General features: G+C 33.0%; 4 protein-coding genes and 1 long non-coding RNA gene across 5 annotated transcripts; 2 read left to right on the top strand and 3 right to left on the bottom strand.

Annotated features, from left to right (window-relative positions):
* Nucleotides 1-52: 52 nt before the first annotated feature.
* LOC112940090 (putative receptor-like protein kinase At3g47110) lies at nt 53-2111 on the bottom strand. Its single transcript, XM_026027681.2, has 4 exons — nt 1702-2111; nt 1021-1435; nt 483-762; nt 53-354 (listed from the first exon to the last, which is right to left on the bottom strand). Exons 1-4 carry the CDS (start codon nt 2109-2111, stop codon nt 53-55), a joined length of 1407 nt encoding a protein of 468 aa, XP_025883466.2.
* LOC101249508 (sulfoquinovosyl transferase SQD2) lies at nt 1845-9174 on the top strand. Its single transcript, XM_004249532.5, has 11 exons — nt 1845-3601; nt 4803-4869; nt 5276-5346; nt 5532-5649; nt 5784-5857; nt 6053-6108; nt 6201-6284; nt 6485-6572; nt 6670-6747; nt 6855-6911; nt 8412-9174. Exons 1-11 carry the CDS (start codon nt 3270-3272, stop codon nt 8899-8901), a joined length of 1515 nt encoding a protein of 504 aa, XP_004249580.1. The 5' UTR covers nt 1845-3269; the 3' UTR covers nt 8902-9174.
* A 324-nt stretch (nt 9175-9498) lies between these two features.
* LOC101250647 (laccase-4-like) lies at nt 9499-13217 on the bottom strand. The gene is made up of 6 exons (XM_004249535.4): nt 13022-13217; nt 12495-12646; nt 12173-12417; nt 11835-11963; nt 10549-11478; nt 9499-9886 (listed from the first exon to the last, which is right to left on the bottom strand). The coding sequence occupies exons 1-6, from the start codon at nt 13106-13108 to the stop codon at nt 9756-9758; spliced, it is 1674 nt and encodes a 557-aa protein (XP_004249583.1). The 5' UTR covers nt 13109-13217; the 3' UTR covers nt 9499-9755.
* Nucleotides 13218-18101: 4884 nt separating this feature from the next.
* Nucleotides 18102-21588, bottom strand: LOC112940141 (uncharacterized). The gene is made up of 3 exons (XR_003244050.2): nt 20375-21588; nt 20163-20279; nt 18102-19236 (listed from the first exon to the last, which is right to left on the bottom strand). It is a non-coding gene; the product is annotated as an uncharacterized lncRNA (long non-coding RNA).
* Nucleotides 18281-19632, top strand: LOC101248439 (uncharacterized). Its single transcript, XM_010314000.4, has 2 exons — nt 18281-18601; nt 18778-19632. The coding sequence occupies exons 1-2, from the start codon at nt 18281-18283 to the stop codon at nt 19273-19275; spliced, it is 819 nt and encodes a 272-aa protein (XP_010312302.1). The 3' UTR covers nt 19276-19632.
* Nucleotides 21589-22341: the final 753 nt, after the last annotated feature.

The following is a 22341-nucleotide window of genomic DNA, read 5'->3' as shown; positions in this document are numbered from 1 at the left end:
AAGAAAAGTAATGCAAACAAATTGGGACAGAGTGCGAAGGTTGAGAGTTTTGTTATAATCTACTTGTAATGAAGGGCTTGTTGATTGCTTGAAGTTTGTTCAAAACAGTATCTATTGGCATTCTATCTGTTGGTGATGATGCAGAACATGTAAGCCCAATTTTCAGAACTGAGACTAAACATTCTTCCATTGTTGTTGCTTCATCTTGATTGATGTATTGTTCTTCCTCTGTCAAGAGCAATGAGGGATCTTCAGTCTCCATGACATGTTCAGGCAAAGCCATTGAAACATACTTGTGAATGTTTAGACTCTCGTTAAACATCGCGTCAGTTGGTTTTCTACTGATGAATAACTCTAGCAATAGCTGTAAACATCTCCAAATGTGGATGCTTGACCACCTGATCCATACTCTGTGAGGTACACAATTAGGATGATATATGTATTAATCGTATATGAAATGTAAACTAATGACATTGTTGTACCTGTTGGGATGTAACCTATAGAGCCCTTTAATGCTGCAGGACTCTGAGAATTGCTACTCGATGTGTCAAACAGAAATGTTGCTAATCCAAAGTCACCAACATGTGCAGACATGTCTTCGTCGAGGAGTATGTTGCTTGGCTTAAGATCACAGTGAGCTGTTGGTGTTTGGCAGTGGTTGTGGAGATAGTCAAGAGCAGAAGCAACATCTATGGCGATGTTTAGTCTTTGGATGAAACTCAGCTTCTTTGTTTGGTGTTGCTGATCATCATTTTCTGTATGCTACCAATCATGTAGGTTTCCATTAGTCATGTACTCAAAAACTACCGCATTTGAAGTCATTACCTTGGTGATCAATGCTCGAACAAGCAGTCTTAATTTTGAGAAGATTACGATGCCTAATAGTACTCAACGTTCTGCATTCATCCAGGAAGCTCCTCAAGGCACCTCTTTGATGTAGGTTCAACACTTTCACTGCCATTATTGTATTGTCAACATCAAATGTGCTTTGTATACTGAACCAAATCTTCCTCTACTAACCAAGTTGGCATCAGAGAATCCATCTGTCGCTCTATGTATTGCTCGATATGTAGTTCTTGGTATCTCAAACAGTTGCTCAGCATTCCAAGGTTGTGCCTTTGTTGAGTTGCTGAGTTTGTAATAAGCAGCACAGGAACATAGCACCAAAACTGATAATGCAAGAGTAACTATAACAGCTAGCAGTACTCTTGAATCAAGGTGCTTGGTAGCTTTAGAGCATTCAGACAAATGTAAGTTGGGTACACCACCACAAAGCCTATTGTTTCCGTTGATTGAAAATGCGCTTGTATTTGCAAAAGATCCCTTCATTTGGAACCTGACCTTCAAGTTGAGCCTAACCAAACTTTTCAGTTTTCCTATACTATATGGCACATCCCCAGTAAGTCCATTTTGGGAAAAATCAATCACGTGAAGCCTAGAAGCATTCGTGATTGATTGAATCTTCAAATACTTCCAAACTCACTAGACATCCAACATCCTGAGGTATTGGTCCTTTTAAACTATTACTCGAAATGTCAAGGTACTTTAAAGGCGAAAAGTTTCCTATCCAACGCGAGATGCCTCCAGTGAAAGAGTTGCTCTTAAGTCTTAAGAAGTTCAACTTTGTCAATGAACTAAGTTGATCCACAATTCTTCCAACAAGATAATTAGCTCGTAAATCAAGTACTCAAAGCTCCTTACAACAAGTTAGTTGTCGGAATTTTTCCACTAAAAGAATTTGAACTAAGATTGAGATGTTCAAGCTGCAGCAAGAGACCTATTGCTTGAGGAATTTCACCATGGAAGCTATTGTTTTCAAGATGTAGACCTGTTAGGAAGCTGAGATTGCCAATGGAAGACGGTATGGTTCCAACGAGTTTTCGTGAACTCAAATCAAGATTGATAACTCTGTCATTATAAGGACTACATGTTACACCAGTCCAGTTGCAGAAATGTGAAGAATGATCATTCCAAAAAGCCATGACGTGGAGTGGATCATCTGTTATCCTGTTTTTCAAGTCTTGCAATGCTAATAGATCATTTGATTCACAACTTGAGATTGCAATGGACATAACAATGATTGAGAGATGCAAGTATAACAGAAGCTTCATTTGTCTAATACTAATAAAAAGAAAACAAGTTAGACTAGTTGCTATTCTTGAAAATTGTCTTTTTTTATTGTACAATAGATTTTCAAGCCTCTTATGGGGTGTCCAACTAATATGTATAAATGCTATTTAATGCAACTTTGTTGGATAACCACTTATAGACTAAAACTGCTTCTTTCCTTTGTTGCAAAATGGAGTCAAACTTCTACTTTTACTAACTAATTATGAGTCTGTTTTGAATTCAAAATATGCTGCTACCCTCTATCTATGTTGCTCGGACTCTTCAAAAATATCAAGGGTTATGCGTTAGATTTGACAAAACTTGTGTATTCTTGGAGAATCCAATACGAATGCGACATCAAAAATGAAGTATCTGCGCAACTTGTCTCTTTTTTATTTTTAATAGAAAAGAACAATAGAAGGTACTAGTGTTTTTGCATAGGAAGGGGTGTGCACAAAGTTACATGTTATGTACAAATTCGATGAAGTTTGAATAGACTTCGAATAGACCGAGTCAAACTTTATCAAAATTTAATCTAATCAAGTTGAACTAGGTCGAGTTTTGATAGAAATTGAATTGGATTAGATCGAGCTTTTATTGAAATCGAGTTGAGCCATATAATTTTTTAAATGAATAGATCGAATCTATTCAAACTAAACTGAAAGACAACAAGAAAGTGTCATTGAACCCTTGTTAATATTAATGATACAATAATTATTTATGTGACTGGGTGGAGTGTGTTTACTTTTCATATTTTGAATCTCTTGATGAAAATTCTGATTCTATCACTATTATGTTATGTAAGATAGTAACATCGATAGCCAAATAAAACAAATAACAATATAAATAGTATTTTTTCACAAATTACTATCTAGAGAGATTTTCGAAAATGAAAAAAAAAAAAACACAACAAAAATGTTGCACATGCCAACAAAATCCAAATGTGTCAATTGAGAATGACCCAATAATATATCTATTAGCGGCTTGTGAAACTTGTGGCATATACTCTCCAAATATTCCTTAGTGTAAATAAGAATATCCATTGCCGGAGTCCCTTCCATGGCTCCTCAATTTCTCTCTATCTTCTAAATTTCACACTTCTCTGCTCACTGAGCTAATCAAATCAAATATATTTAACATCATTATCCAAATAACTCACCATGGCTGCTTCTTCTCTGTTTATAAATCCTGTCATCTCTTCTTCTTCTTCTTCTTCTTTTGTTTCAGTACCTACTAGTTTTCATGATTTTTCTCACTTTTCTACTTCAAGAACAAACCCCATTAGCTTAATTTGTACAAAAGACAATTTTTTGCAGTGTGAGAGGAGATTTAGGGAAAGACCCTTCAAGAAAAGACCCTTAATTGCAGCTAGCAACATGAAAGGTAAAGAATATAGGGAAGAAGAGGAAGAGGGTCCTCCTCCTTTGGTTGAATCTGAAACGACTTCGAAGCCTAGACGTATTGCTATCTTCGTTGAGCCTTCTCCTTTTTCGTGAGTGATTTTTTTTCCCGTTTATAGTCTTATAGTTTGAGCCTAAACTGCAACATTGTTGGCGTTAATTGCTTAACTTTGGTTCTGCTTACTGTTATGCTCTTTCTGTTTGTTGAGTTGACTACTGAGTGATCCATCAGGTCTAATTTCTTCTTCAACCCTTCTGAGCTTCTGTGACTTACTTTTCTCCCTATTCATATATATATATTGACAGATATTAGTGATGTGATAACTAATCATTTGTTTCGCCTATAATGAAAATGGCATTGTGTTATTGAGTATCATTTTTGCAGCAGTATTGTCAATGTATGCGAATTCAATTGTCTCATATGCTCAATCTTCTCTGCTATGCAATTTTGATGATTCTTGTCTATTTTCCAAGGAGCTTTTGCTGTTAAAAGTACTTGATGCCTTTCCGCATATGTTTTTTGAATGATCCTTCATATCTTCACTTATATGCTAGAATGTAGTAGATAATGGACTCTTAGCATAAGAATTTTGATAATGCAATCTTTCTCTTTTTCATCCTATGCAATGTACACTTGATCAACTATCTGTCCACATTTGCTTTTGGAACAGATCTCTGATGTGTAAGACATGAGAATTGGAGCCAATAGACCTTGAATAGCTTGTAGGAAAGGGACTTATGTTGAGGCTTAGCCTTGACCTAAAAGGGAGGAATGAAGATTTTCTAACAACTGTAGCTATTGAAGGAAAGTCGCATTCTTGTTAGTTATAGCAATGTGCATGGTCAATCACAATCTCAAATCTTGTTTTGTTGCACTGGTTTACCACTTCAGCATTGGAACCTAAATTTTTTCTTTTTATTTTCTTGAGCTGCATTTTAATCTATGTTATCTCTGTATTCTTTCTTTAATGGTCCTCATAGTATTTTGGGAAGTCAATGAATATTGATCTGGCAAAATAAATATAGCTCTGTCCAATAAGACGCCTTTTAACTACAGATACACTTGAGCAGAATACCCACTTCTATTACATTTTGCTGTCTTTATTGCTCAGTGGCACTTAGGAGTCGGATATGTTTTCAGCTGGGGACTCCGATGTCTTATATGGTGAATTTTGGATCAGCTCCGATCAGTATTTTAGAGAATAAAGATTGACATTTCTAGAAAAACAAAATTCTTGCTCAATTGAGTTTACACTCTGACATAACCACCATTTTCCTTTGTGAAATGTGCAGGTATGTATCTGGCTATAAGAACCGGTTCCAGAATTTTATAAGATATCTCCGTGAAATGGGGGATGAGGTATACTCGTAGCTGACAAGAGTGTTGTTGATAACTGATAGCTGTTGGTGTTATTTTGGCCTTCTGAGTTTACTGCTATACCATGTGTCTACCCAAAAATTTGATATGTTTGAGTTGTTTATTCATTTCAAGTTCTCTCAGGATGCTATTTGCCAATCAGGAGTTCATTATCTTGACCTCTACTAGTTCTGTTCCCCTAAACTAATTTCAAGCAATCTTGAGATTCTTTGTCTGCACTTGCCTAGAAACAGTTATTCTAACAGTCATTTAGTTCATAGGGACTTACTGTAATACTTCTTAGCCATAGTTCAGCCAGACTGTTGAGTGAGTTCCCACATGAACTAAGAATTGAAGTGTACATCTGATCTTTGGCCACTTATACTCCTCTGTTATTTTTGGGGTACAGGTTATGGTTGTGACAACACATGAAGGAGTACCTCAAGAGTTTTATGGAGCAAAGTTGATTGGATCAAGAAGGTTGCAGATTCTACTTCCTTTCCCATATTCTTTTTCGTGTTTACTCAATGAATTCACTCAATTCTATCTGTTACAATATCAGCAAAAAGATCAGCGGCATTTTAGGGTGCATGACTATGAAATATTCTCCATGTGTGGTGTTTGGCTAGTTAGTTAAAGAAACATTTTTCTCTCTTCATCTGCAGTTTTCCTTGCCCCTTGTACGAGAAGGTGCCCCTGTCACTAGCCCTCAGCCCAAGAATAATTTCAGAAGTAGCACGATTCAAGCCCGACATCATACATGCATCATCTCCTGGTATAATGGTGAGTTTTCAGTTTCTTTTTGCTCCTCCTTTAAGTGGTGCAGTGATGTTCGTCTTGTAGCTTCAAGGAGCTTAAGGTTGTTCTAATTTTTCCCCCAGCTTGCTGACAGAGATAAATCTTTATCTTATGGTTAGGTATTTGGTGCTCTTATCATTGCAAAACTGTTATCTGTGCCGATAGTGATGTCTTATCACACGCATGTGCCTGTGTAAGTCACATTTTTGAACATCTTGTCTCCAGATGGGAACATTTGATAGGTTCTGTAAGTTACATGATTCAAGAAGCCGAAACGTTTTCTCTGTTGATCTTCCTGATGAATAACATAGAGAATGAGTTCCTGAAGATTCTCTTACATTCTATATTAATTTAGGGCTCTACACTGATCTTGCCCCTTATTTTGCAGATACATACCTAGATATACCTTTAGTTGGTTGGTGCAACCTATGTGGATGATTATAAGTATGTGAGCAGAGCATTCTCTTCTGCAGTATCTATTCTCTCTCAGGTCTCCAGCTCTGTATACTAATTAAGACATAACTGCTGCTTACCAGAGTTTCTACATAGAGCTGCTGATCTTACGTTGGTGCCATCTGCTGCTATTGCGAAGGATCTGAAAGCTTATAGGGTGACAGCAGGTAAACGACCGACAGGTGTACTTGTTACTTACACCACGGCATGAACTTTACAATTAGCAATTTAATTTAAAAACAGTATTGTCTTCTCTGTTTGGTGAAAAGTTTTTGTTGGTCATAGATATGAACTCCTGTTAGCTTCTTTTTGCTGCTAAAGCTCTGCTCAGAGCTGTTGACTGTTCCTCTCTTTTCCTATTTGTCAGCTAACAAAATACGTTTGTGGAATAAGGGTGTTGATTCTGAGAGCTTCCACCCCCGGTATCGTTCTCATGAAATGCGGCTAAGACTGAGGTGGGAGCTTCCCGCTGAAGATTCTATTCACTATATAAACAACCTTAATGTGTACTGATAATTATTTTTCATTTCTCCTGTTACTTTTCATGATCAGTGACGGGGAACCTGATAAACCATTGATAGTCCATGTTGGACGACTTGGAGTCGAGAAGAATTTGGATTTCCTCAAAAGGTATTGCCTCTCTTTGTTAATGAGAAAGGATAAAACTTGCACTTTTGGCTATGAAAGTGAATGAAGGTGTAACTTGCACATGGCATTTCAAAATGACTTTGGAACAGGTTAATGGATAGACTTCCCGAAGCTCGCATTGCATTCATTGGAGATGGGCCATATAGGTGAGTTGCAGTAGCAATTTAGCATTTCACTTTTTGAACTCCTCCAGGATCATTTACCTATACTTACTGTAAAAGATATTTGATATACAGTATCATGCACAATAAGCTGTCTTGTCTCCTTTTTCTCTCCCTCTTTCTGATAATCAAGTCTATGATAATAAATTATCGGTGAGGATCTCGTGTGAAAAGAGTCATTGTCTAGACACTAGTTATATTTCACTATGCTACCTGATAATCCCACTGAACTTTTATTGACTTCACTTTAGCAGGTAATTTTTTACTAAAGAAGATGAACTTATAACAATAGTACCATTTATATGTTGTGTAGGAGTTGCTAAATTATTGGTAGAGTTTCTTAGCTAAGCATTACCCCATTTCATTCGTTACCTGTTAGATGGTACAGAGAACTTAGTGAAAAGTGAACTGCATTTCATTATCAGACATTTGGTTAGCGCTAGCTAGTTGAGCATGGACGGGAGTTAATTATCTGTTAGCAAGCCGATATGTACCCTAATTATTCACTTCATTCCCATTTGCAGCAGATATGTGATGCATTGCCATCATTAGTCTTGGAGTTATTTATTATGTTGACAAGATATCTCTATGTATATATACTATAAACTAGCGTGTTATATATTCCCTCAACATGGACAGACTTGGAATTTTTTATTCTCCAGTATATTCTATTATACCTGATGGTATAATGCATACTGTAACCTTGGAATTTGAGGTGTCTTAAAAGTCAAATCACATTAGCTATCCTTTCTCTAAATTAAACTTTCTACTTTGGCAAGAGCTACTGGATTTGATCCACAAGATTGGGACATTGGTCATTTGGAGCTAATGGACTGAGTGATACAATCGTATAATACAAGTGAGAGACCGCTTTTTCCTGCTATGAATGAATGACATCACCTTTTGTTTTCAAGCTTCCTTTAACCAGCCTATCACTCTTCTCTATGAAAAGGTTCCTCCATAATAACTTACAATAAGATATCCATCCCCTTTCCAATAAAGAGTATAAGAGCTTTCTCTTCATCATTGAAATCCGCCATTCACACAAAAGGGAACGAGGAATTTTCAACGAAAAAGGTGCTCCCTGACTTGGACACAGAAATCATAGAAGTACATTTTTTTTATGGAAGTAAAACAATCTGAAAATCTTAGAAGTAAAAATATTGGTTGGAAGTAAAATTGTCTTCAGATGAATAGCGCTCTTATCGAAGAGACATGTTTGGGGTGTGAGAAAAATCTACTCTAAAATACTATCTGTTGATAATGTGCACATCAGAATGCATTGGTGTTTATAAAAAAATCCTGTTTTGATAGAATGCATGCTTGATTGCTTATAAGGCTGCATACACCACCCTCCCGAGTCCCCACTTGTTGGATTACACTGGGTATTGTTGTTGATAGCCTGTATGCTTAACATGAGACATGTAATTTTTCATTCTTATAAAAGATTGAGCTATAAATTATTTATTTCATCACTTGTTATAGGGAGGAATTGGAGAAAATGTTCTCTGGCATGCCTGTAGTGTTCACAGGTATGTTACTAGGGGAGGAACTTTCTCAGGCATATGCCAGTGGAGATATATTCGTTATGCCTTCAGAGTCAGAGACACTTGGATTCGTCGTTTTGGAGGCCATGTCATCAGGACTTCCTGTTTTGGCTGCCCGTGCTGGAGGAATTCCAGATATCATCCCAGATGATCATCAGGGAAAAACTGGATATTTGTATAATCCTGGGGATATTGACGACTGCTTGAGCAAACTGGAGCCACTTCTGTACAATGCTGAATTGAGAGAAACTATTGGTCGGGCTGCACGTACAGAAATGGAGAAGTTTGATTGGAGGGCTGCCACAAGAAAAATTCGTAATGAGCAGTACAACGCAGCCATTTGGTTCTGGAGGAAGAAGAGAGCACAGTTATCAAGACCATTTCAATGGCTGTTCAAGCGTAGGCTCCAGGCACCCGAAGTACTGTAGGTGACACATTTCTCAGATTTATTGTAAAAAAGTATAGTTTTGTGCTTAGGAAGGTGCTGAATCTCTTATTGCTTACATCTAGATGAAGATTGTAAAACATTAGCCAGCAAATAGTCTGCTGCTGGAATTATAACAGATTTGCAATATTGACCTAAAATACCTAGCCTGTTGTGCTGTTTAAGTATTCATTTCAATCACTGTACATGTGACAAGTATGTGAATTTGTTGAGTTATATACTAATGGAAGATCAATTGCACCAGTTTCATACAAAACTCACCTACAAGACGACGTCGTTTGTAAAATTTTGCATATGTTCTTCCATATTTCTACTGTTTTCCAATTTAATCTTGAGGATACATATAATTCAGAAGAATATGTGAGCGATTTATACATATCATCAGGTTCAAACACATATATTGAAGTTCAGTTATTTTTACTTACTTGAACTTAAGTTATAGTAACGAAATGATAAAGTCTAACAATTTTTTTGTCTGTTTGTCAAGCCTAACTTCAAACTCGAAATGTTCAAAGCAGATATATATTAAAAAGGAAAAATTTAAAAACGAATATAAGTTACCCTTTAGTGTGTGTAAAAATAAACCAGAAAGAAAAATCCATTTCTCAAAATTCCTTGAACAAACAAAAACAACAACAAAAAATTGTATACAACACAAACATATCTGTATAATTATTGAGGTTTGCTTGAGCAAAGTTCCCCTTTTTTTCCTTTTCTTTTTTCCACTCAAGAAAATGAATATAATGTTTGTTGACTCTCTAATTCTTCTTTTTCCTCATTGCATGGTGCAGCTTTTGCTGTACTCCTTTAGAGGATTTTCTTCTTCTTTTTTCTTTTTTAGCATTTTGGAAGATCCTTTGGAGGTGGCAAAAGTGACTCATTTGGACCCTTTCCATTATCTACAAGAAATGCCATTTTCAATCCCCATGTTGTGTGTATCTCTAGATGGCAATGCATAAACCAAACTCCTGCAATATTATTGATCAGGATTAAAAGTTAGAGCTCGCGTTTCATCATGTTTCATTGTAAAATTTAATAAAAATTATTTTTAAAGTAAAGAAAACTATTTAAAAATTAAACAATTGCGTTTGACCATGAATACACTTGGGAGTTGTTCGACTTTTTATGAGTATTTTGGTGTAAAAAAAAGTGAACATTCTGTTGTTATTTTTCAAATTCTTCAACTCAAATTCCAAAATATTATGGGCAAACGTATTTTTCAGAATTCAACTCTGACAAAGAGCGTAAAAAGTTCCATAGTCAAACACTAACCTACTACATTATTACAATCCTTTCATTTTAATACATTTGTGACATTTCACTTTTCAGTTGTCATTTTAACTTATTTTTAGAGTTAATTAGATTAAATTATTTTAAAATTGAATCAAGATATCTAAAAATTAAATAAAAATTTTAGTATAAGTTATTAATTTTTCTAATCAGTATAACCAAAAAAATATCATCTCAAAATATTGGTCAAAAATCAAATATTTCAACTCTCCAAAAAGCAAATTGTACCTTGGGTTTATTAGCTACCATCAAACAAAGTTCATAACTAATTCCAATCCGTTCAATAACATTAGTACATAGAAATTAAACTCGAGAAACACAAAAAGTTATCAGAACGTACCTGGATTATCAGCGCGGAATCTTATAGCAACCCATCCTCCAGATGGAACTCCAATTGTATTCCTTTCAACAGGATCGATAAGATTAAAATTCTTCGTATCGATTTTCGGATTAAAATTCCCTAAACCTTTACCCACTGCGAAGAAATTAAAACCATGCAAATGAATCGGATGATTCTCAGGAGCTATAATTCCAGTATCCTGCAAAACCAACTGTACCGTCGCGTCATAACGCAGACGGTAAAGTTTGGTTCCGTTCGTCGTAGCCAAACTTGGTGGTGGTAATGTACTCGTATAGTTGAAAATAAACGGCGGATTTCCCGGGAAATCCGTCGTAAAAACGTTTTTTATGCCAAAGAAATGAGCTTGTAAAAGCGCGGTCGTTGGCATAACAAACGTAACATTGTTAATACTAGCAACAACCCGGCTTCCATTAGCCGGGATACAAGTTGGGCACGGGTTAATCCCGAGCCCAACTGTAAAAAGTAACGAATGATCTACATTATTCGGTACTTTAGCTGGGTATTTCTTCGAATTAAGGCTTTTAAGAGAGTCGATAAAGTTGTTCGCGACTAACGTCGCGTTTTGTGGAGGGGCACTAGTGAGGGTCATCGGGGCACTAGAAAGTGCCCCGGTGTAATGCAACGTGGCAGTAGCTGTCACGTTGTCCACCGTAATTGGTGAATCCATGAATGGAGAAGCAATCATCATGTATTTTCCGAATTTTTGATCTGCTGTGAGTATGACATTTGTTGTCTGGCCAGGGGCTATTAAAATTGTGTCCGATTTGAAGGGTTTAACGTAAGTAGCATCGACTTCAACTACTGTCATTTTGTGACCAGCAATTTTGAAAAAAAGCTCTTCGTTGAGTGCTGCGTTTATCACTCGTAACATGTATGTTTTACCAGGAGCAACACTTAATGTGTATCCACCTGCATATAATATGGTCCAACAATCAAATTTATGTGATATTATGTGCTTACTAAGACAGACAGTTATGAATTTGACTAATTTTCAAAGCTGAAATAATATGAGAAGTGCGAAAAGTTCACATAAAATGTGAACTAAACATAATCTATTTGTATAAGGCATATGAAATCTTTCCTTCATAGCACGTTGAGAAAAATGACATATTTTTATAGATTTCAAACCTCATTTTGATATGTTCAAAATTGACCATAAATTTTTATATATGACGAAACAAAAGCTCTTTTATTTGCTTTATATAATTTCATATCTGATCGAATACTGTCATATAAATTAAAACGGAGCGATGTACAAGTATTACCTTCAGACGGACAATTGGGGACTGGGCCAGGATGACCATTAATTGTGTGAGCATCAGAAACATTAGGGGCTAATCCTGAATTTAGAGCTTCATTAACCACAGCTTCAGTATCAGATTTCCACCATTCACCTACATTACATCATTAAAAAAATTATTCTATAATTTTCCAACGAAAGACATCATTTTAATTAGCTAGATATGCAATCAAGCAAAATAATATACTGAAAGGGCGAATAAGACTCTTAATTTGCTTTAGTTTATGAAAGATCCTCGGAAATACAAAGAAGAGTAAGAATATAGTTTCAAACAAGTATATAGATTAGCGTAAATATGTTCACCTAAAACAACCACAGCTTCATGGTTAGGTTTAGGGAATGGATATGGCACACCACGTTTAGGCAAAATGACAATTGCACCATGGACAGTAGCTCTTAGCCACAAAATATGTGCATGCCAAAATAATGTACCCCTTTGGCCTGTAATTGTGAAATTGTATACATAATTTTGCCCTGGTTGAATTGGACATTGTGTGATATATGCTGGTCCATCTGCCCAACCAGTTCTAAGTTGTCGAATACCATGCCTGTTAATCAGATACGAATTCAAAATTTAAATTTAATGACAATAGTTCACGTTCGTATAAAATATGAATTAACTTACCAATGGATTGAGACATTATATTTGACATGGTTAACTACTTTGATTAGTACTCTATCATTTTCTCTAGCATAAATTGTTGGTCCTGGAAATCTTCCATTAATAGTGACAATAGGCTTGCTTGAACATAGACGACTCATGTTCTTCATTACCACCTATAACACCAATAAATATAAGAAAATGAAATTGAAAAAAAAAGAAAAACTATTGGACTTGATATCGATCTAGCCCACCTTACTTGTACTTATTCGTGTTGAAGATTCTTTACTCTTAATAAAAAACTATTTGGACACTCTATCTATATAGTGGTATAATAAAAAACCAAAATAACTTAGATAACTACAAGTACGAGAAAATCGAACGATTAATACTCAATTTATTTGTCTGGTTTTGACTTGACACAGAGCAGAACAAAGTAAAGAAACTTTTAAATATTGTAATCTTAAACTAATAATACGTAAAATGACGTACCAAACATGATCATGAAAAGTATGATAAATAAATTGAAACAGAGAAAACGGAGTACTTACATTGAACTTGTAATGACGAGTAATGCCAAAAACTGGAAAGAAGCAAAAAGCCAAGAGGACAAAAATTCGAAGCCAATTTGACTCCATTTTATTTTTGTCTTAGTGTGTGTGTTTTTTTGAGTTTGTTTATGTACTTTCTACAGATATCTTTTGCTTTTAAGTTCTAAAAAATATGATTTTAGAATTGTTGCATTCTAATTTTGTGACCTCCCAACACAAATTATATATAGATGAAAGGACATTTTACTTAATTTAATTAAAATTTGATGATATGTCATTTTTTTTAGTTAGGTAAATGATGTATATTAGCTAATTTCTCCATCCACTACTCTTACTTGCATGTTACATAAAGTTTATTTATTAGTGGACCCCTATATGTTAATAACATGTTAAAAGTGTATATATAATTTGTACATTTAATTTAGGAACAAAAGAAAAATATACCATTTTAAAAGTAATTAATTCTTTAATCCATTAATTAGTTGACTTAAATGAACCAAATTCATGTAAAGTAATATATGATGCTTGTTACGTACAGATAAGTTAGATTAGTGTTAAATATTACTTTAATCATAATGCACTCAACACATCTTATAATCATGACTGAGTAATTACAGTCAGTTGAATATTTGTCATTAAAAAATTAATGATATGATTAGATTTGTAGGTCAAATTAATGTGTTAATTACTTTTTTTTGGAGAAATTCCTAACTTAATTTGACATCACCTAAAAGGGAAGAGCCTTAGATTGATGAAACTACTCGACTATTAATTTTTGTGATGATATATGCCAATTTTTTCTTTAAAACTTAAAAAGAGAAATAATATTTTGACAAGTTATTGAAACATAATATTAAAGTAAAACAATATGTATGTTTTCTAACAATTTAAAAATTGTCAATTAGATATTTCTACCCATTGTGCTAGCCTTTTAACTCATAGAGAATATTAAAAATACCTCTCAATTCGATATAAATCATTAATTTCGTCTTCAAAGAGTGTAAAAATATCTCTCTGTTTGACTAACTAAACTTAGATACATCACAAATCTGTCACATGACATAGCAAGTGGTCATACGGGAGCATGGAGCTCTTATTAAAAAGCTGAAAGAAATGTTGAAAACATTCTTAAATTAAATTTGACGAGAATTTAGGGGTGTATCTTTCACTCATGTTACAAGATCGGATGTGTTTAAGTTAAGTTAATGAGTGTTTCTGAGGCTGTCAATAGTTCGAAAATAAAAATAGTAATTCACACAGAATTTTATGATGTTTTCAACGTACTTCTCTTTTTAACTTACCTCAAGACGAAATAAGGATACACAGGGGGTGGGAAAATTTAAAAGAAAAAAAACTTGTAAATTAGATGATCATGATATATTACTGATTTAGTAAAGATTAAGTATTAGATGTTTTAAATATAAGAAAATCCCCATGCATGAAATACATAAGCATGCAAGACAACAAAATCATAGTAGAAAACTATTTTAACTATTAAAAAAGATCCTAGGTAGTTAATACTAGGAGACTTTGCTTATAGGCCTCGTCCATTGCATGAGGCAGTTTAAACATACAAAATTTTCCCATTGGTACATTATTATATTGTATTAAAATAAGTATTGAAAATATTTCTCAATTTAGCATTAATTTTTAGTTTCGTCTCTAAACTATTGATAGTCTTAAAAATATTCTTCTACTTGACTATTTAAATTTAAATACACCCCGTATTTGTCATGTGACATAATAAGTGATTTCAAACTCTTGTAAAAGCATGAGACTCTTAAAAAAAGGTTCATGAGAAGTGTTGAAATGATTCTAAATTTGACGATAATTTATGAACGTATTTCACTCATGTGGCAAGCTCAAAGTTATATTTAAATTAAGTTAATCAAGGAAATAAGTATTTCTTTTTTTAAGACTGAATAATATAAAGACAAAACAAATAATTTACGTAAATTAAAAGGTGTTTTCGGTACTATTACTTTGAAGATCATGAGTAAGAATTATTGAAGAGTTTTGTCTCATTTGATCTGTTTGTACACGCGAGAGCATTGTATTCCTCAAAATAAAATTTGTGTATCATCTGAATCAATCAAATTCAAATATAAATATCAGATATTGATCGAGTAACCAATAAAAATTATTCAAAACCGACAAATTAAAGCCAATTGTAATGCCAAAAATCTAACTCATAATTAAGTGGTAAACCAAAATATTAAAATTGTGTTGCTAATAAAAAGAAACGTGTCAAAACCCTCAACCATAGTTCAATAATTATCACCAAATTTGGTGGAAAATAAAAGGATAAAATTAAAGCTTAGCTAAATTAGGAACTAGAACAATAAATACATTGTTTTTGGTGAGAGGATATGGGAGTTAATTACACGTTCGAAGAACTAAATAAATTAGTTGTTAAATTGTTTTCATGATTTATATATAAAAAGATAGATCACTATAATTACCTTTATTAGCTAGCTAACAACATTAAGTATTATATATACATTGTTTCAAAGTTAAGACTTTAACTTCAACCAATCGATCGTTGGATCCTATTGTCAACCACCCACCCACACTCACTCACGTGTAGATACGTATACGTCTGCGGAGGCATATTCATGTATTCGAGATACTATTGAATTTGACTATTTGAGTTGTCATATGATAATTATATTTATGGTAGATATAATAACACAGTTTAGATTAAATTATTGAATTCAAACATTACTGAGTATTTTCGCTCATGCCTTATCTATCTCCCCCATCTCAAAGTAATTATAAGGAAAAATAATAATAACAGGAATACACGATATATTTCATGTTTTTATATTTGTTTGTACAATAATGTGAAAAAGAAATATATAATAAAAAAGAAAAGGGAGATAATTAGTAGTTATGACCTTTGTATAACTAATATTCAGCTCGAGCGCACTTAGTTTCTAACACTCAAGAATTTCTTGGACTCAGATATAATATATTTTCAGTATTTTGTAAAATAGTCTAAAGTCACATATGATTGAAGTTCAATTTTTTTTTTATTTTCGTCATTTTTATTTGAAGTTCACGCATATATATGACTAGTAAATTCGAGCAAAAATAACAGAAGTGAGGCACAAATGAACTTTAAGATTAACTTAAGATATCACGTACCTGAAACTATATATATTGAATAAATAGACACGTAAAAGGAAATTAAAAGAAAATATAAATTAAATGACAATGTCAAAATTGAGTATTAGTGCACTTTGCCCTTCTAATACCTAATTTATCCAGACCAAGTTCTTAATGAAAGCAACTATAATACAACTATGTTGTTGGAAATTAGCATATAACATATCATATATATTTTGCCTAAAATAAAGTTAATTCAATTGGTAATGGAAACTAATGATGAGATTATATGTCAAGTGATATAATATTTTTAGTGAAGCGTAACGACCTGAATTAAAACTTAAGCACATCATATATGTAAAATATATATGGTGTAATTAATATGAAAAGAAGATCAAATCGAATATTATGTTACTTTTTCAATAAAATTGTGAACTTTTATTAAAGTGTATAATCGTCTTAAATAATTGAAATAGTCTTTTTAATTTATGAAAAAACCCTAAAAATTCCCAAACGAATAACCTTACATGATGTAAATATATTTTATACATTAACAATATGTTAAATTTAATATATAAGTATATTTTATAATATTTTTCAAATATAAATATAACATAGGTCCTAGGCCTTTGGTGACTACACGACTTTGGGTCTTTGCTTTTTAATTAGTATGTACTTAATTAGGCTTAAAATTAAAAGATAATGTAATAGATACTCTATCAAATAATATAGCAGAATCTATGCAAACACTCTTATTAAAAGTTGAAAAAATTACATAAATTGGTACATTTTAATAAATAATTACTGATTTTAACAATACTTTTTATTTATTACCATTTATAGCAATATTATGTTAAATATGCAATTTGAATTAAAAGTGAATTTTTTATGCAATATATATGAATTATAATTGTTTTTTTAAAATATATTATGTTTGTTTTGGTAAAAATTTGACACATTTTATTATAATTGTATGAAAATGTGTGATAAATGTATTATCCACCATTAAAACTTGTATTATATGTGAATGATAAATTGTTCTTTGTAATATGTATTAAACATGTATTATAAATGAATTAAAACTGATCAAGTGAAAAAAATATATTATTGCTATAAATGGTAAATATTTTTTTATTATACTATATTTATATAAGTTTCCCTTAAAAATTTAAAACCAAACAATACGACAACAAAGTTTAACATTCTTTGTCTTCTTGGTGAAGAATCAAAGTTCTTCTTCAAGAACATGTTTGTGAAAGGATTATTTTAATAGTAGTATATGTCGAGAGATATTTTAAAAGTAAAGAAAAAACGAAATTAATCGAATCGTACCGGTACCAAAGAAAAACCAATATAATTGGGATGGTTTAAAAAAATCTAATTTTGATTAGGGAAACTTACATAAATATACTATAATAAAAAAATATTTACCATTTATAGCAATAATATATTTTTTTCACTTGATCAGTTTTAATTCATTTATAATACAAGTTTAATACATATTACAAAGAACAATTTATCATTCACATAATATACAAGTTTTAATGGTGGATAATACATTTATCACACATTTTAATACAATTATTATAAAATGTGTCAAATTTTTACCAAACAAACATAATATATTTAAAAAAACAACAATTATAATTCATATATATTGCATACAAAATTCACTTTTAATCCATATTGCATATTTAACATAATGTTGCTATAAATGGTAATAAATAAAAAATATTGCTAAAATCAGTAATTATTTATTAAAATGTACCAATTTATGTATTATAAAATCCAAAAAATTGAGATGGTATAATTCTTAAAAAATAATCATTTTTAAAATAGTCATATAACCAATATTCATAGGTTTACACACACGAAAAACTAAAAAAATCTCTATTCCCTACGAAGGATTCATAAAATTTTTACAAGAAAATCATCGGAAAGTCATATCATTAAAAAACAATACAATAACTTCTTTTAAGTCCCGTAAGGACCACCCAAAAATAATGACCTCTTTCTCAAAAAAAATGAAATGGATAATGTAGTTCTAATTAGAGGTTCAAAAGTTCTTCCATTGCATCCCTCTCATAGTTACTAATCTTTAGCTCTCAACACTCATCTTCCTAACCTAAACTTGTGCAAAATTCATAGAAAATGATCCATGTAAAATCTATTCATTCCTCTTTAACACCTACACAACAAGCTTCTTTTAATAGAACAAGTTTGTTTAGGAGGAAAAAGACCTTCATTTCCTTATGCAAGTACTCAAGAAATTCAGATTCAGATGGTAAAGGAGATACGCGTAAACAAGAATTGCTTGCCACAATTGTTCAGCTTCAAACACAGAAAGTTCGTCTAACCGAATACTTAGATGAAAGATCTGCATATCTAACACAGTTTGCTGAAGAAGCCAATTGTGAAATGGAACAGATTGGTGAAAATGCCCTTAAAGAACTAGATGAAGCTGGTGCAAGGGTCCGTTAATGAGTTAATTTCTCATATGGTCACTTAACTAATAGTCACATTTTTAACAGTGAAAGTGACTTTTCTGAGATAATAACTATTAGTTGAGTGACGATATACAGAGTTTGGATTTCATATCTGAATATTAACATAGTTATTTATTTATTTTGGTTTTGTTTGTGGAGCAGATAATGGTGAATATAGAGAACCAAATGCAAGCTTTTGAAGAATCAGTGGGGTTGAACAAACAAGAGATAGAAGAGAATGAAAAAAAGTTAACAGATTTTGAAGGCCAAATGGAGGAGGAAAGAAATGAAAAAAAGTTAACAGATTTTGAAGGCCAAATGGAGGAGGAAAGAAATGAATGGCTTTTCTTTAAGAACTTAAGGCAAAGACGAATCGTGGCCGTGGACAAAGCAAAAGCTAAGGAGGAGATGGAGAAGATTAAGCAACTTAGTAGAGAAAATGCTGGATCGACGACTAGAAGGACTGTTTACCTTGCATTTATAGGCCTTGTTGTAGTTGGAATTGCAGATGTTTTCATCTCTTCGTCGTCTGACTGGAGAAAAGGTGCAGTTCTTGGGATTATTTTGGTGTGTTTGCTTTCTCAAGTCATCTATGAGCAGAGTGTTTTATCAGAAACAGACCTGGAGGGAAAACAGAAATCAAAAGAAAACAAAAAGTAAAATCCTATCTCTTTTACAGAAAACAACTAGTATTGTCGCATGAGTTATAACCTCAACTATAATTGTATTACTCAAGGCTCATATATCATGCCAAAATTTATCATGCATCATGCAAATTTGGTGACACCACCGTAGCCGCCAACGTTGGATATGTATCGGTTGCTTTATGTCGATCAAAGGAACGATACTTTCTGAATTCTAGAGAATATAGAAGTTGTAGGACCTCAGATTTCTCAAAATCTAAGAGGAAATAGTTTCAATTGATGCAAAGATTCTTATTCGAAATACTCGGGGTGTATCAATAATCAGAACAGAATACATCTGTCCATAAGAAAACAAAACTAATTAGCTCCCTGGCATTATTCTTGGCACGTCAAATATACTATTCCATCAGACCGATGATTAGGTCGTCTAGATCAGGGATCCTTTCCGGTTTTCCGAATTATTGCAGTTGTTAAAGGAAATTCAAATACAGTACATTTACTACTATTATTATCATGTCATTCACATAAAAAGTCCAATACTGTTAATTAAATTTTGTGTTCCCTTTACTGTTCCTCTCATAACTACACACTTGGATAAACTTGTACTACTACAAAAGGCATCAATAGGAGGCATATTATAGTAAAAAATCAGTAGACATGAGATCATAATATCTGGTGCACTGGCTAGGTCCATTTAACATCCTTAAACCCGTCTTTCAGGGGAAGTGTCAAGCACAGAGAAATATCAAGGATACTCTAGCGAACTTGTAAAAAAAAAAAGAGAATCGAGGAATGTTCGTAGAAAACCAAGATGCACACAACAGAATAACCCATGCATGATTGTTACAGTATAACTTTTACCCAATATAGCCTGGCATGCTAATGATAATAAGATATAATCACCTGAGGTGAAAAGAGCTTTATTTTACGGTTCAAAGCAGGAAGCATGGTATTGTGGAACAAATTTTCCTTCATAGTAAGTATTAAATGGCAATCCTGCACCAAGAAGCAATCTTGCTCCTACAACATTGTGAATTCCCAAAATCAACTTTAGAGAAAGCAAACCGAGGTTAATAAAGAACAAAGACTGAATTTAGAACCTGAAAGCTTCTTACCTGCAAAAAGAAAATCACCTGATAGCTTTAATAAGTGTTCATTTCACCAAAAACCTGTTAGCATCCTCAATTTCAAAGGCTTTGACAAAGCCATTGAAAAGGTATTGTAAGTTGAGAATATCGTGTAGTTCCCTGTTTGACATCAAATCATTCATTTTTCCATATCTGCATAACCTACATTAACTAGACGTATATGCTAAAGTATCCATTTCTCCTCCATCATTTCAAAATCCAAACAAAGTTACAGACTTGTTCAGACATCCATTCTCACACAGCCCGTCAACTGCTGCAATCTTGAAACACTTAAATCTTTCCAACCTTATTTCAACAACCATTGAGTATGCATCATAAACCACAACATCAAGTAATAACATTCTCAATTATTTCCTTGAATAAACATTGCCTGTTCACCCACAAACAAATCATGGAACTACAAGCAAACATATCCATTTTCCGCTCATGTTTTTCCGTCACATCCCGAAATTCCCCACATGAACCAATGCATCTCTCATCATACAAACCAACAAATGTGACACCCTTATTAATAGCTGCCAAAACTCATGGTCCATGGATTAAAATACTTAAAACTTTCCATATTTGGAAGAAACTTTCATTCAAACACTTCATCAAACATCTTTAGAGCATTATTCAAATGGACACATACAACTACAAACATCAGGCTTCTACTCCCCCATATCCAGCCCAACAAGTCCAGGGGCAGTGCTAGCTTGGGGCCAGGGGTACATCCAACCCTTCAACGAAAAATTACATTATTCATAAATGATTAAAATTACTTTTTATATATATTATATACGTTGAATCCTGACTCTATTATTAGTAACAACTTTCACTATTCTCCATAATATAATAATCATTAATCACGTTACTAGAATACAAAATATTCGTAATGTTTACTTGGTACGTATAACTCAAAGTTAGAGTCATTATCGAACATAATACTTATTTGATGGAATTTTAGTTAAAAAATGAAGTTACGCATCAAAATATAACTTATAACATAACGCTAAGCGTATATAATATAGACCCATAGGCATACAGTACATAGTACAACATCCCTATTGGCTGACTGGTGAAAAAGAGGGGCAAATCCCAAATGTTTTCAAGAAAATCTTTGCCAACCATTTCCACTAAAGAGAAGGTTTAATGGGTATAAAAGTGAACATGTTATTCCATAGGATTTCGAGCCTATCCTTGTTACTACTACTTTTTTTTCTCAATCTTTTCTTAGTATTGACTAAGTACTATTGAATTGAATGAGTAAGGCATGTAAAAGTATTTGTTCTTTAAATTTGTTACTTTTTGACTTTAAAGGGTAAAAGCATATGTTGATCATTGACACTTTTTCTTGTTGATTTCCCATTAAGAAGAGGAAAACACATCATACTATGTGACATATAATCATTACTTTTTCCATTATATGTTCTCTAAATAATAAACATAGAGCTAATGTAATCAACATATTTACCTAATTCAACATTATAATATTGTGGAGTGCAGATTGTAACAATACGTAATCTGATTAATTCAGATTCACATTGTAAAACTCCTACCAAAGACATTTTTCATACCCTGAGATCGAGACTGAAATCTCTATCCCCTATCCGCCAAGTCCGTTGGTGATATAAGGAGTTTTCATGGTTTAGTGAGTGTCTGTAGGAGATCTGTTAGGGACTTAAGCATTATAGCCTCACTTTCTTGGTATATCCAGATAATAGGTAGGAGCATAAACTGAAACATTCTGGGGCTACGGAGATAGTTATTAAATCGTTAGCACCACACTTTAGCATTATAGCCTCACCATTGACCCAAATGATTATGAAAGATTGCATCTTTTTATTGGGATGAAGAACAAGAGAAAAGCCTTTTAAGGCTTCAAAATAATCATATGCTCAAGAGAGAGCCTATTCAAGATAAATGATCATCTAAGATGAAAAATAGTACTTACT

Source organism: Solanum lycopersicum, chromosome 10, assembly GCF_036512215.1.
Source record: "Solanum lycopersicum chromosome 10, SLM_r2.1".
NCBI lineage: Eukaryota > Viridiplantae > Streptophyta > Magnoliopsida > Solanales > Solanaceae > Solanum > Solanum lycopersicum.
Note: the sequence above shows the minus strand (reverse complement) of the source record. Positions and strands in the feature narration are given on the sequence as shown.